The sequence below is a fragment of the Micromys minutus genome, assembly GCF_963924665.1.
Source record: "Micromys minutus genome assembly, chromosome: 27".
NCBI classification, from domain to species: domain Eukaryota; kingdom Metazoa; phylum Chordata; class Mammalia; order Rodentia; family Muridae; genus Micromys; species Micromys minutus.
In genome coordinates, this window is record NC_137962.1 from 25,189,814 (window position 1) to 25,203,019 (window position 13,206).

The 13,206-nt window shown below is 40.5% G+C and overlaps 1 protein-coding gene across 1 annotated transcript in view; it reads right to left on the reverse strand.

The window, feature by feature from the left end:
• Positions 1 to 273: 273 nt before the first annotated feature.
• TMEM117 (transmembrane protein 117) overlaps positions 274 to 13,206 on the reverse strand; it is a 404,345-nt gene continuing 391,412 nt past the window's right edge. The window contains exon 8 of the mRNA XM_080939837.1: positions 274 to 1,969. Coding sequence (XP_080795963.1) covers positions 1,323 to 1,969 — 647 coding nt within the window. The 3' untranslated portion in view covers positions 274 to 1,322. The remainder of the gene's footprint in view (positions 1,970 to 13,206) is intronic.

Genomic DNA, 13,206 nt, shown 5'->3' on the forward strand with positions numbered 1-13,206 from the left:
AATGATCTCCCTTCAGCTCCTCAAGAAACATGTAACTGCAGCTCATGAAATAAAATTAAAAGCAATTTAGGAGTATACCATTTGTTTCCTTGCCTAGAATCAAGCTCTTAAAAAATCTATTGGAATAGGTCTTTGTTAAGCTCGACATGATTGAATTCTCTGAAGTGAGGGAACAGACAAACGGGCAAAACAAAGCCTACATCACACAATTACTGCCATATAATTCTTATTTATTAAGGTGCGATGTTTACATCTTTAAAAAATGAAACCCAAACCCAAAAAAAAAATGCACATACACAGAAGACTTTAAAGAGACCCTCGTACAGTATTTCCTACCACACGAGGTTTCGGTGAATGATTTCAGAATCCCCTCAGCCAACACTGCCATAAGTTTTTCTCTGTCCACTGTATGGAGCCATATTTACAGCAAAATGCACAATATTGTAGACAGTAGGCTGTGCAGCCTTCGCATGATTACACCTTCAATTCCTTGGTTGTTGAGGACGCTGTGGAAATGCCAATAAATTTGAGAGCTCACCCAACTGTTCCTCTTAACCTTTGTTCCCAAAGGAAAAGGGCAAGACTATTAATCAGGCAGCAATTTATCTTTAATTAGTAAAACATAATTAGGTATTATCATCTAATTGCAATTAGTGGTTGGAGAAAGTCACATTTCGTGAGCAGTGACCCATGGTGCAGTGCAACCCTCCTTACTGGATTTTACATTTGTCTTTATATTCAGAAGCCAGCCAGGAAAATTTAAAAGGCAATTTCTCTGCAGTCCAGCGTCAAAGTCACCAACTTTGCTGCTCAACAATGAACCAAAAGAACTTTCTACAACCATAAATCAGCCATATCTGTTTCCTGCTCAGACATCAAGTGTAAGAAAAAATAATTGTATTTTAAAAAAAAAACCCACATGAAAGAGACAGGAGAACCATTCTACACTTCATGTCTGGTACAGGTAAAAACAGTTTAATGTCTCAAGGCACCACTATGGTTGAACATCAGATACATGGATAATCGGCTAATCTACCTCATCAGATACATGGATAGTCGGCTAGTCTACCTTGCTGTAAAGTCAGTAAATAGCTTGTGCAATCATGAAAAGCAATCTCTAGAGGACCATTAAACATACAATAGGCACGTGTATCATAATACAAATAGAAAACAATGAGTCTAGAAAAAAGCATGTTGAGCACCGTTTTGGCATTGTTTGTATTTCTTTACCTAACGCTATGTAAACCTGACAATTACAAAATGAAAGACTACGATTTTAACGTTACGCTCAAGGATGCTCTTTGTGCTCCACCTAAGAGGTTCTAGTTCGTCCGCATACTTTGAGAGGCTGCTGGGTCTTGATCAGCCTCCGCCACACTGGCAGATTCCTTCAGATGCAAGCTCAAGTTTTCCGATGTCAGATGGGAGGATTTGTAGACTATCTCATTAAAGTCGGACCGGATAGAAACCAAGGGCGGGTCATTCAGAGGATCTTCCACAGAGACCTGGGTGTTTTCTCTCGTGATTCCCATGTCTTTGCTGTGCTCTGAGGGTGATTTCCTTTTCATGCGAGTATACGTTTTATCTTGATTCTCCATCCCTTGCTCATTTTTCAGAAACCGTCCAAAGAACCAAATGAAGAACCCGAACCACACAAAAGCTATCAAACTTGGAACAAAAGCTAAACACTTAACATCTAGGCTAGCCCCTATGAACCTGCTGTGTAAGAACATGTCACCCTCAACGTAGGTTTTATTAGTCTGAGGGTTGGTGTGATTGGACCGCCATTCCCAGGATAGCTTGGTTCTGTTCAAATCCTTTAAGCTTTCAGAGTCTTTCACTGTATAGATCTTCTGCCCTGGGCCAATATACTGTCCATATTCATGAGGCTTGTAAAATATTTGGTTCTTCCACATATTCAGGTCCAAAATCAGGACGAGAAAGATAATTCCATAGTTAAACCATTTACCTGCATTGAAAAGAAAATACCGAATTAATCAATTGCTTATAAAAACTGGGATACAGGTTGCCCCATTAAAATAAATAGCACAACAGTATCAACTGTTGAAGAATTAGAGCTATTGGCAAGTTTTTGAAAGTGCAGTGCTACCAAAAGTGAGCTGACTAAGTGAAATGAATCAAACTGCAAGCAGTAGGTCTCCAAGTGATTTGGAAGTCACTGCAATGTGACTTGATCTCTTTGTTTGATATGCACCACAGCTAGATTCAAAGTCAGTCTTGGGCTCTCTTCAAGAATCATGTAATTAGCAGTGAGAAACAGTTCTAATGAAAATTTTAAGAAAGTCCAATAGGTGATTGAAGATTTCTTACTGTTCTATAATTAGGTCTGGGGAAGAAATAAATCATCTTGCAATGTGAAGCACAGTAGCATGTCAATTGAATTCAAGTCGCTGTTTGTGGGAGACCTGTTCATTAAACCATTAACCAATGTGGTTCAGATCTATAATCCCTGAGCATTTATTCCAAGACGTAAAAAATTCACACCATGTGCCCATTGAACACATTTATTAAGTATACAACCAAAGTTAATATACAACTGGAAGATGTCACCTGGAGAGAATGTAACTGCTATGATTTCCTCTTAGTATTGGAAAAGTTAATAGATATTTCAATAACACATCATTGACAAAATCATATGTCCACACAGGGAAAGAATGTAGAAAACTTCTAAGGGATACTAGGTTCTTTCATAATTGTTACTGTTTCTTATTGGCTCTATAACTTCAGGTGTACTATAGTAATGTTGATATTGCTCTTGAGTTTGTTGTAGCAAATGGTAAGATAGCAGAACAGACTAGAGAAGCTTTAGCTGTAATTTTACGCACCATACCCGCATTGTTTACTAATTAGGAGGTAGTTGTACTGGACATCATGAAGTTCCTTCTTCATGTCATTATGCTTTCTATGCATTGTGCAGCTTTGGGGACAGTGATCTGGCAGTGAGACAGTTAGGAATCCGTGTGTACAGTATTAGATTCCATGATATGCAAAGCTGAGGGGAGCCATCCTGCTCCAACATCTGATTGCTATTTGATTTCGGTACTTGCCTTAAATTCTTTAAAGCCCCTGTGTCCTTTTATGAAGAAAAACAAACAAACCAGTATTTCTTGAAGGTAATACTTCATGAGCTTAGAGATACTAAGCACCATGCCTTGTAGATAATGACTCAGTCATTTTAAATGCCAGCTGTCATGTGTTATCCTCAAAACTTTGCCTGGTTAATGACGACTTCTTTGTTTAAAGACTCAGTTGCCATTTGCCCTGTATTGAGTTTAGTGAAAAAAATTAACAGCGTTTACATCTTTGTACTTCGTTGCTTTAGTAGCTTGTCTTTTTTCCTGTTGAGTATGAACGTATTTTAATCTTGAAGCTCTCAGGACTGACTTGAACTTGGTTACCATATATAAAAACAAGGTTCCTGACATTCTAAGCTATTTTTCTGACTTAAGTGTGCAAAAACAAAAATGAAAGGTAAACAGTATCATTAAACATTTATCGAGCTTATAATAGACATTGGGCAGTGTACATCACAAGATGGTAGAGATACAAGTTTCTAGCTTTTAAGAGGAATTCATCATCTTGGAGAAAAAGACAGAGATGTAACAGACTGCATTTGAGAGATGTTAATGAGGGACACAAACTGTAAATGCAACAGACTTTGCAGACAAGGAATAAAAACCAAGGAGAAATTCTGTAGGAAGGGCTTTGGAGGAACCAGCAATTCACATGGCCCTTGAAGAAGAAATGGGGCTGAGAAGTCGGAAGTGTTTTAGTTTTCTTTTAGTTAATGCGTGCATGTGTCTGACTGCACATGGAATAGCATGCTGGAAAGGATGAGCTGCTGGAGAAAAGATGAGCCAAGAGAAGCAGAAAGAAAAAGTGTGGGACATATGATAGGCAAAGGATGGCCGGAGAGGAATGAGGGCAGGTGGAGTGATGTTGGAGTAATACTGCAGTGTGCAAAGAGTCTCGCCCACAATGAAGAGCCTCACCTCCTGCTGCCAAGACAGGAGGCACATTCCAGAGTTTCTCTAGGGCTCTGATGTGGGCACTGTACTTACTCCTTGGTTATAACTACATATGTTCCAAAGCTAGACTGAATGCAGAGCCAAAAGGTCTCTTAGCTTTACCTTAGTAGACCTTACAGAAATGTCTAGACTATTTGATTCTATTTAAAATCAACCCATGAGAAGGGAAACCCAAGAGAAAGAGTGGCTTATGAAAAGCCAGAGTTATCACCAGTTATCCTGAACTGGGGAGGAGAAGAGAGGATTGCTCATGGGGTCAGTGGAGGATGCTTTCCCAACAGATGGCCATGTGCATTATGTTAATAAGCAAAGAAAAGACAATTAGTTCAGAGTAAATATGGGAGTGAATGAGCATAGACCAAATATTTCTCCCATATTTCCGAGTCATTTTTTTCTGCCAGTTCAACCATGCTGGGTCAGTCTTATATGTTACTCTTATACCAATAGGTCTTTGCTGGTATTTCTTCTGTGGCAAGGAGTGTAAGGAAGATGAAAATATGCTGCCTTACTTGGGTCTCCTCCACAGTGTGTGAGCGGAATGCAGTGGGGATGGAGCAAATGCCAGCCTCACTGTGACATCAGATGTAGAGGATGCCCTCTGGGGTAGCCTGCTTAGCCTTTCTTGCCTACTCTGGTTTTAATTCCAGTGTGAGAAAAATGAGCTAGTCTTCCAATACTGACTTTCTTCCTACAAAGCCTTCTACTTATTTGTCTTGGGAGGAACCCTGCCCTTGTTATGTGGTTTTTGCTTATGTAGTCTATAAAATGGAGAATAATATATGTTACCTCTCTCAGAGGATATTTAAGGGTAAAATAGAGGTTATAGTTGAGGAGATACACACACACACACACACACACACACACACACACATATAAAACATCTGCCAAAAATGTAGCATTGTAATTGTTTCACTAATTTTTTTCCTCACTTTTTCAACCCAAAGGGACAAAAAGACATGCAAGGTGGTAACAAAGGTATTTCTATGCTAAAAGTCACTTTATTTCATTTTGGTTTTCAGGTATAAACTATCATGAGACATGAATCACTGGTATCTACAGATAACACAGGACCAATTATACAGTGAGAACCACTGTGTAGCTCCATGTAAATATATTTTGTGAATCACCAGTTGGTAGTTTGTCTACTTGCAGTGGTAATTATTAGCTCTGAGTAATGTTACTACATGTAAGTAAAATTGGAGGCCAACAACATGTATGTTGCCTTTTCTCCAGTGTTGAGAGCCCACGTGGGAATGGGAGACAAAATACTCTTGTTTGACACTGGAGAATGGCATGCTCCCTGAATCATCACAGGGACTTTATCAGGAATGTGGATGTAATAGTATTGTTCCACCACAGCCATGGCTGCTCAGATGAATCTTGAACTACTGAAAGAGTAGAAAATATGGCCCTTCACATTCTTATTTTCAACCATGTGACATGACCTGTGGTTCCATTTGAATATTTGCACACAGGAAGGAGGTCCATCACTAACCACCTACCATTTGATTTGTGACAGTACTTTGTTAACTTAGTGATTCTTTTGTCCCATTAAGAAATTCCTTGGCCCTATGAAGTGTGGTCTCCTGTAACCCAAAATCTACCATGTTGATGTTTTTGTGTGAAGCGGGGGAGATGAGCTGAGAAATCCTCAAGGTTTCTCCCCAACCCTAAAATTTTCTCCAGTTAGTCATTGTGAAATAAACACCTTCAAAGTTTTGATGTTGTAGGATGAGCCAGAAAATTCCCAGTTAGCAGGAAAAAAAAAAAAAAACATGGAAAACATGGTTTTTTTTTTTGTTTTTTTTTTTTGTTTTTTTTTTTTGATGATGAAAGCAGTACTGAAATTTTTGTACAGTTTGAGAAACACTTTGTATAGAGTAAACTTTCAGTCCCTGACATGGCCTGCATGAAGGTCTGTAAGACAAAGACCCAGCAGAAAATGCTTCTCCATCCTTCTTCCCAAGTGCTGTTGTGAATGAGTGATCAGCCATAGTTGGAGGTGTGGAATTTCCCCATTAATCATGTGAGTGTGTTTGCAATCCCCCCCGTTGTTTCAACTACTTAGCATAATACAAATCAGCAAGAATGTGGGACAGAAGCCATGCATTATTTCTCTTAATCTCTTTGTTGAAATAACTCTCTGTCTGCTTTAATGAGAAATCACCCTATGATGTTGGCGGGCTACCTCTTTCTTGTATTTTGTCATTTTAATGAATCTCATTGATCGTTAAAAATGATACTGTAATGGAAATGTTATTTTTTATTTTTATTTTTTTACTTTGTCAGAGTTTAGGGAATCCATGGATATGAAATCTTAAAGGAATCTCCATTAAATATCACCCTCATTTAAGACACAAATTGGCAATAATTGGGTGGAAATATGCTTTTTTTCCCAGCTGAAACAAAAAGCTACAGAATGCTGGTATTTGTAAGATACAATGAACACCTCGTGTTTCGGAATGCCTCTGAAATATGTTTAATTATGTCCTCATTGGTGCTGCCGGTAGACATCTCTGTGCCACATGGGCTTTACCACTTGACCAGATATATGGGGCCAGTGTCTGGATATTCCCATTGCTTATTACAAATGCCATTTAATGTCCATTGTGGGGCAATGGGAAGCCAGGGCCTTGAGGAAGATGAGTGTTGGATATCATGCGTGCAACCTGCTAGATCAGTAGCCGTGTTTCCCACCAAAGTTCTTCTCCTCCAGAAAAACCAACAAAACTGGACTCGTTACATTAGCACAACCCCACATCTCTTCCCAGGTAACTTGGGGATGCATAGGCAGCATCTAAGTACTTGGGTCAAAAGGTCACCACTTAGTAAACTATGAGTAGGTATTTCCTAATTTATGCATGGCTAGTGATTTTGAGCTGGTAAAGTATGTAACTAGGACCTAAGTGTGTCTATTGCCCCTTTTAGGAAGCAGTCCGAAAAGACAAGCAAAAGTAGGGCTTGGTAGACCGCTCTGTAATAACAAAAACAAAGAAGAGACAGCACATTTATGATGCATTTGATGTCTGCTTATCTTTGACCTTGCTGAGATTAGGGACAGAGTCATTTACACTTCTCTGTCCCCTATATCCTAGCTTGATTTCTTTATGATAACTTTAAATGTCTGAATCAGGTTAGAATGTGAGAAATAATGTGCCTCTCCAAATATAAAGAATGACTTTTGAGAGTTGTATTGGCTGGTTTTATGTCAACTTAACACAAGCTGGAGTTATCACAGAGAAAGGAGCCTCAGTTGGGGAAATGCCTCCATGAGATCCAGCTGTAAGACATTTTCTCAACTAGTGATCAAGGAGGGAGGGCCCAGCCCATTGTGGGTGGTGCCATCCCTGGGCTGGTAGATCTGGGTTCTATAAGAAAGCAAGCTGAGCAAGCCAGTAAGCAACATCCCTCCATGGCTTCTGTATCAGGACCTGCTTGAGTTCCAGTCCTGACTTCCTTTGGTGATGAACAGCAATATGGAAGTGTAAGCTGAGTAAACCCTTTCCTCCCCAACTTACTTCTTGGTCATGATGTTTGTGCAGAAATAGAAACCCTGACTAAGAGAAGAGTTTTAAATCAAATGCTTGATTTAATAATACAATCAATTCTAGGCTAGATTAGAGTCCTATAATGTGGGAAGTTCAGAGAAGCAAAATATCCACATCTTAAAGATTATAATTAATTATATATTTAAGTTATTTTTCTGGCAACTGCTTAAGGATCTGGGAGTTGTATTACAAACTGGTCACATCTAAAAATACACACAAAGCATCCTGACTAGGTAGGGAAGGCTAGCTCAGGTTTTGACAGGCTCTGGGGAAAACAAACATAGATAATGCTGAGCTTTAGACAAATAGAATTACTGCCTTATATGGAAGGTAGCATAGTTAACTGTTAGGTTTATGTAAGTACAGTGAGATAGAAATTGCTTCCAGAGAGGTGTGGGGAAAGTCTCACCTGAGAGTACAGAAGGAGGTCTTTGTGTACCTCAGAGAAATGTACTCTCTCAGAGCGCATCACATTTCCCTATAATGAGACCTGCACTAGTTTGTCAGACAGACCACCCTGCTCCATGGGTCACTGCCTCACGCCCCCCCAGCACACCCCACCATCTAATCAACGCAGGAGAACTAAAAAATATTCTAGGAATTCATTTACTAAAATCACACAACTCTGGAAATGAGAACAAAGGGCTTTTGCCTGTTATATGTCACATCCTCGCCATTGTGACGGCCTGTGCCCTCTCACCACCTGGGAAACGGAAATCGAACACTGATGCTATGGAGGGCTGTTTACTTCCACATTTTCATTTTTGCCCAAAGGGTTCCCGTGGGCATCATTGTGCCAACAGTGTGAATTCTCTCCTCGCCGCTACACAGCCTTCCTTCTGGCTTCCCCCCAACCCCCTCCTAATTTACTCAGATGATGGCCACCAATGGGACACTTCTTTTGTGTGGCTGGGATGACAGATGGCAGAGCTTCCGCTGAGACTGGCATTAATAGGGCTCAGAGGAGACTGGAGACTTAGTTGAGAGGCCATCCTGTCTTCCCTCCAGAGACTTTGTCCATCCCACATTTTAATCTGTCTGTGTACACTTCATAGGTAAAGGAAAACAGGGCAGGGGACAGAAGTATATAATGCCTTTAGCATTCACTGTAAGAACAATGGGCTTCACCAAAAGTACCAATGTGACTTCATTGCTCACCATGGTCCTCTGCGCTGCTGCCTTACAATTCCAAGAAAAAGTATGTTTTAGCACATACTTGGATAGAGATGATTATTTTTATAAGCAGTACCCCAGCGTTTAAAAGGAAAGCTACATACTGCCGAAAACCATCTGTCAAGGGGGATCCAGATGAGCTAAACAGATGCAATGTTTCAAGTTATTTTTGACATGCATAAATAAAGATAGCTTAGAATCAGCATCAAAAATGACTCCATTCCTAAATGCTTTTAAAATGTCAATGGGAATCCATCAGTGTCAGAAAACCCTTTACTTGGAGTGTCTCCTTAGGAGGCAGCGCTTCCTGTTCTTAGCTTTCATCTTGCTGGGAACTCATGGGTTACAGGCAAAAGCAACAAACTTAGAGTAGTGGATGAATGGTGAGAAACCCCTGCCAGGTTACTGGACGTTGGGATTAAATAGGAAACAAGGACTCTGGATGGACAGAATGGCAAGGGTCAAGTACAAAACAGGAATGGCTGAGTTCCTCATACTACAGGGTAGGCAGTTCCTTGAGCACCTAGCACTCATTACTCATCTGTGTGATTTTTACAGCAAGGCTTCTGATAGGTTCCATTGCTATCCCGTGGACGATATAAGAAACCAATCCTTAAGTCCAAGGAACTAGATGACTAGATGAGAGCCATATCAACAGAATTAAGAGTCTGTGCATCAGACCTTTATCCCCCATTACCGTAGGACACACTTGATGTCTTTTCTAACTCATAGGTATATAAAAACTAGGGCCCAGGAGAGACTTCAGGTTTTTGGAGAGTTTTTAACTATCCTCACAGAGGTTCTTCTAGTATAGAGCAAACACAGGCAAATAATGCAACCGAAGAATCTAATAGAGGCGTCTATCCCTGGCTCCAGTTTCCTTCATGGCCACCCTGCAAGCCATGATTCTCATTGTTTGATATTATAATTTGTACCTTAAAGTTCTATTGGCCACACCATTTCCCCAAAGCTTGCATTGTGCTAATTAGCTTTTGTTAACAGTTGTGTACCTGTTCCAGATCTATTTCTGTCACTCTGATAAAATAACCTGGCAAAAAAAGCAACTTCTGGTATATTCAGCACAGTATTGCAGTTATAATCCATCATTATGGGCAAATCACAATGGCAGGAGGTTAAGGTGGTTGTTCTACAACACATCGACACAGCCTGCATGCTTATGCTACAGTACTGCTTTTCTTTATAATTCAGGCCTAGGGAATAGTACTGCCCACAGTAGGCTGTATCTTTCAATATCAACCACTCAGGAACTTCCCTGGTAGGTATTGCTTATTGGTCAACATGATCTAAATAATTCTCCAAGTCTTTCCTAGGTTGTATAAAGTTAACAGTAAAATTTCTTAACACGGCAACCCTTATTAACTTGACATACAGACACATCACTTTTTAAACTATAACTGTTCAACCTCTTGTCCATAAGAACTGATATTTATCTCATAATAGGAAATACCATCCTTCTTGGTTACTTTTTTGCTACTGGGATAAAATACCATTACTGAATGTAATGTAGAGACAGAAGACAGTTTATTTTTTGCCTGTGGCATCAGATATAGCCTTAACACTATATCGCAATCAAAATGCATTTAGCTTGACCTCGAAATACCCCTTAGTCTTTCACAGTCTCAAAAATATTCCAAAGTCTATTGAGAGCCAAGGTAATTTCTTAGCTGTAATTTATTGAAAAATCAAAAAGCAAATTGCAAACTTCCAACACATAATGGAACAGAATAGATAATACCATACAAAAGGGAAGATTTGGGATATAGTTGAGAAATATTGGACTAAAAGCAAGACCAAATATCAGCAGGGCAAACAAAAAATCCTGTAGCTCAGCATTTAGTTATCAAGGGCTTTGATGGCTCTGTCCTCTGCCTTTGTGCCTGAAATATTTAGTATGGGACCCACTCTGTATGTACAGTTATCCCTGGCAGATGCCTCGTGACCCCTGGCACTTCTAACATCTTTCAGTCTCCACTGCAAACCAGGAAGCTTCACTCCCACAGATGGATGTAATGATCTCTCAGAGCCTTCATGAGGAGACTCCCCAACCACAAGCAGTCAAAACTCAGTGGCTCTCTGAAACCACACATGACCCTTCCACTCCTGCACCCTTCATGCTCCTAAGTCCTTTATCAAGTGAATGACACCACCAAGTTTAGCTGCCATCTTGGAATGATCCTGCCATCCTGAGTCATATTAGCAGCAGCATGTGTTTGTGGTTGCTTCCTAGGCATAGAAAACTCTGTAAGGTTCTCACAATCTGGGCGTTTGTGTAAGTGGGGTCCTACACAAAGGGTACCTTCAGAAATGGCTCATTCTCCAGCATCAACTTCCACATCAGTTATAGTCTGAGGGCTTCTATTGCTGTGATGAAACTCCAGAACCAAAAGCAACTTGGAGAGAAAAGGGTTTCTTTGGTTTACTCTTCCATATTGGTGACTGTACATCATCAACGAAAGTCAAGGCAGGAACTCAAACAGGACAGGAATCCAGGGGCAGGAGCTGATGCAGAGGGCATGAAGTAGTGCCGATTTCTGGCTTGCCCAGTCTTCTTTCTGACAGAACCCAGAACTGTCAACCCAGGAGTGAACTGTCGTGCACCCTACTTCCCGCCAGCAGGAAAAAGTGTGCAACAACAGGATTCTTCTGCGAACAACCTTTATTGTACAATACTCTGAGCAGGGGACTTCTCCACGTGGGAGAGAAAAGCATTGCTTATATGTGCCCAGGAGACTCGTGTTGCTACCTGATTGGTGCACCCTCCAGTAACTCAATAGTATGCCCCGAGAGCGGGCTATGACGTATGTGGCACATGCGCATTAAGTCTGTTGGCTGGGCAACAGCTCTGTTTGCTGAGTTCTCGGCGGGAAGCCGGCGCCATGTTTGGGTGCGGCACAAACGGCTCCCTACAGTGAACTCCATCAATGGGCTGGCTGGGTCCTCCCATATCAGTAACTAATTAAGAAAATGCTCTACAGGTTTGCCTACATTCTCGTCTTATGGATGCATTCCTTCAAATGAGGTTCCCACCACATGGATAATTCCACCTTGTGCTAAGTTGACATAAAAACTATCCAAGGCAAGAACTTCGCATTGCTGTGAGAAAATATCACAGGGGGTGGGGGAACCTCACTAAAGAGTTTATTCTGGTTTACGGTTCAGAAGGGGAAAGAGTCCATCATTGTAGTGAAACACAGAACTAAACAGCAGCTATGGCAACAGGAATAGGAAACTAAAGGATCACATCATTAAGGGCAGGCATGAAGTAGAGAATAAACTGGAGGTATCCTGAGGCCATGTACTCTTGCAGCCCCTCCCTCAGAGTCATCCTTTCTCTAGCATGGCCACACCTCCTTAAGTCTTTCCAAACAGTCCCAACAGGAGACCAAGTATTTAAATATCTGAGCCTAAGAGGGACATTTCTAATTCAACCCACTACACAGTCAACTTTTTTTTAAAAAGTCCCTGGTGTCGTTAAAAGTCACAATTTTTTCTAAGTGTATTCTGAGAAAACAAAAGCAAGCATTATTATTCCAAAAAGAAGGACCAGGGCACAAAAAATAAACACAAAGTAAACTCAACAATCTAACAGTGTTAAGTCCAAATCTGTAGCTCAACATCTAACATCACTCCCAGTGTAATCCTCTGAAAGGGCTTGGGAAGCCCCACCTCTCCAGCCCTGCTATCCACAACACACAGCTTCCTTCTTATCTAAGATGCAAGACATTCTACCTATAGACAATGCTCTTCAGCAGCAGCAGCTGGCTGAGCGTGGTCTTCAGCCTGCCAGCCCAGGATTTACTTGTGTTTATGAGAAAACGGATCCCAGATCCTGCCCCAGCCCTCGAGTACACAGATGCTGGTGTATGCCTGATAGATTTATTTTTCTAAACAATCTTTCTTAAAACCTGCTAATCAGCTAAAAAAAAAAAAAACCTGCTAATCAGCTTAAAAAAAAAAAAAAAAAAAAAAAAAAAAAAAAAAAGTTAGCTGGACTTTGGAGAAGTAGTTTTTACTTAATGGCAATTTGCAAGACAAGTGCTTCTAGGGAAAACCTGGATCAAATTTCCAAAATACTGAGATCCATGATGTGTTTTAAGACTGTCTCTACGGCCTGCCATCTCTGTCCTAAGACACAGATGCTAACTTGCTAAGCAGTCCTGAACAGATTAAAGGGAATTTGAATTTTCTTTGTAAGTCAATATTGCATTGCCACTGTAGTCATTAAGGGGGATTCTCTCTATAGCCACCAGTGTAGCTCAAACGGTATGTGTTAGAATATTCTAGAAAGATTGTTTAGAAAAATAAATCTATCAGGCTTGGCTTTTCTCAAAACCTGTAGCCATTTTTTTTTTTTTTCTGAAGAATTCTAATAGCTGACACAGATACATATAGACAAACTGGAAATGCCACAACCA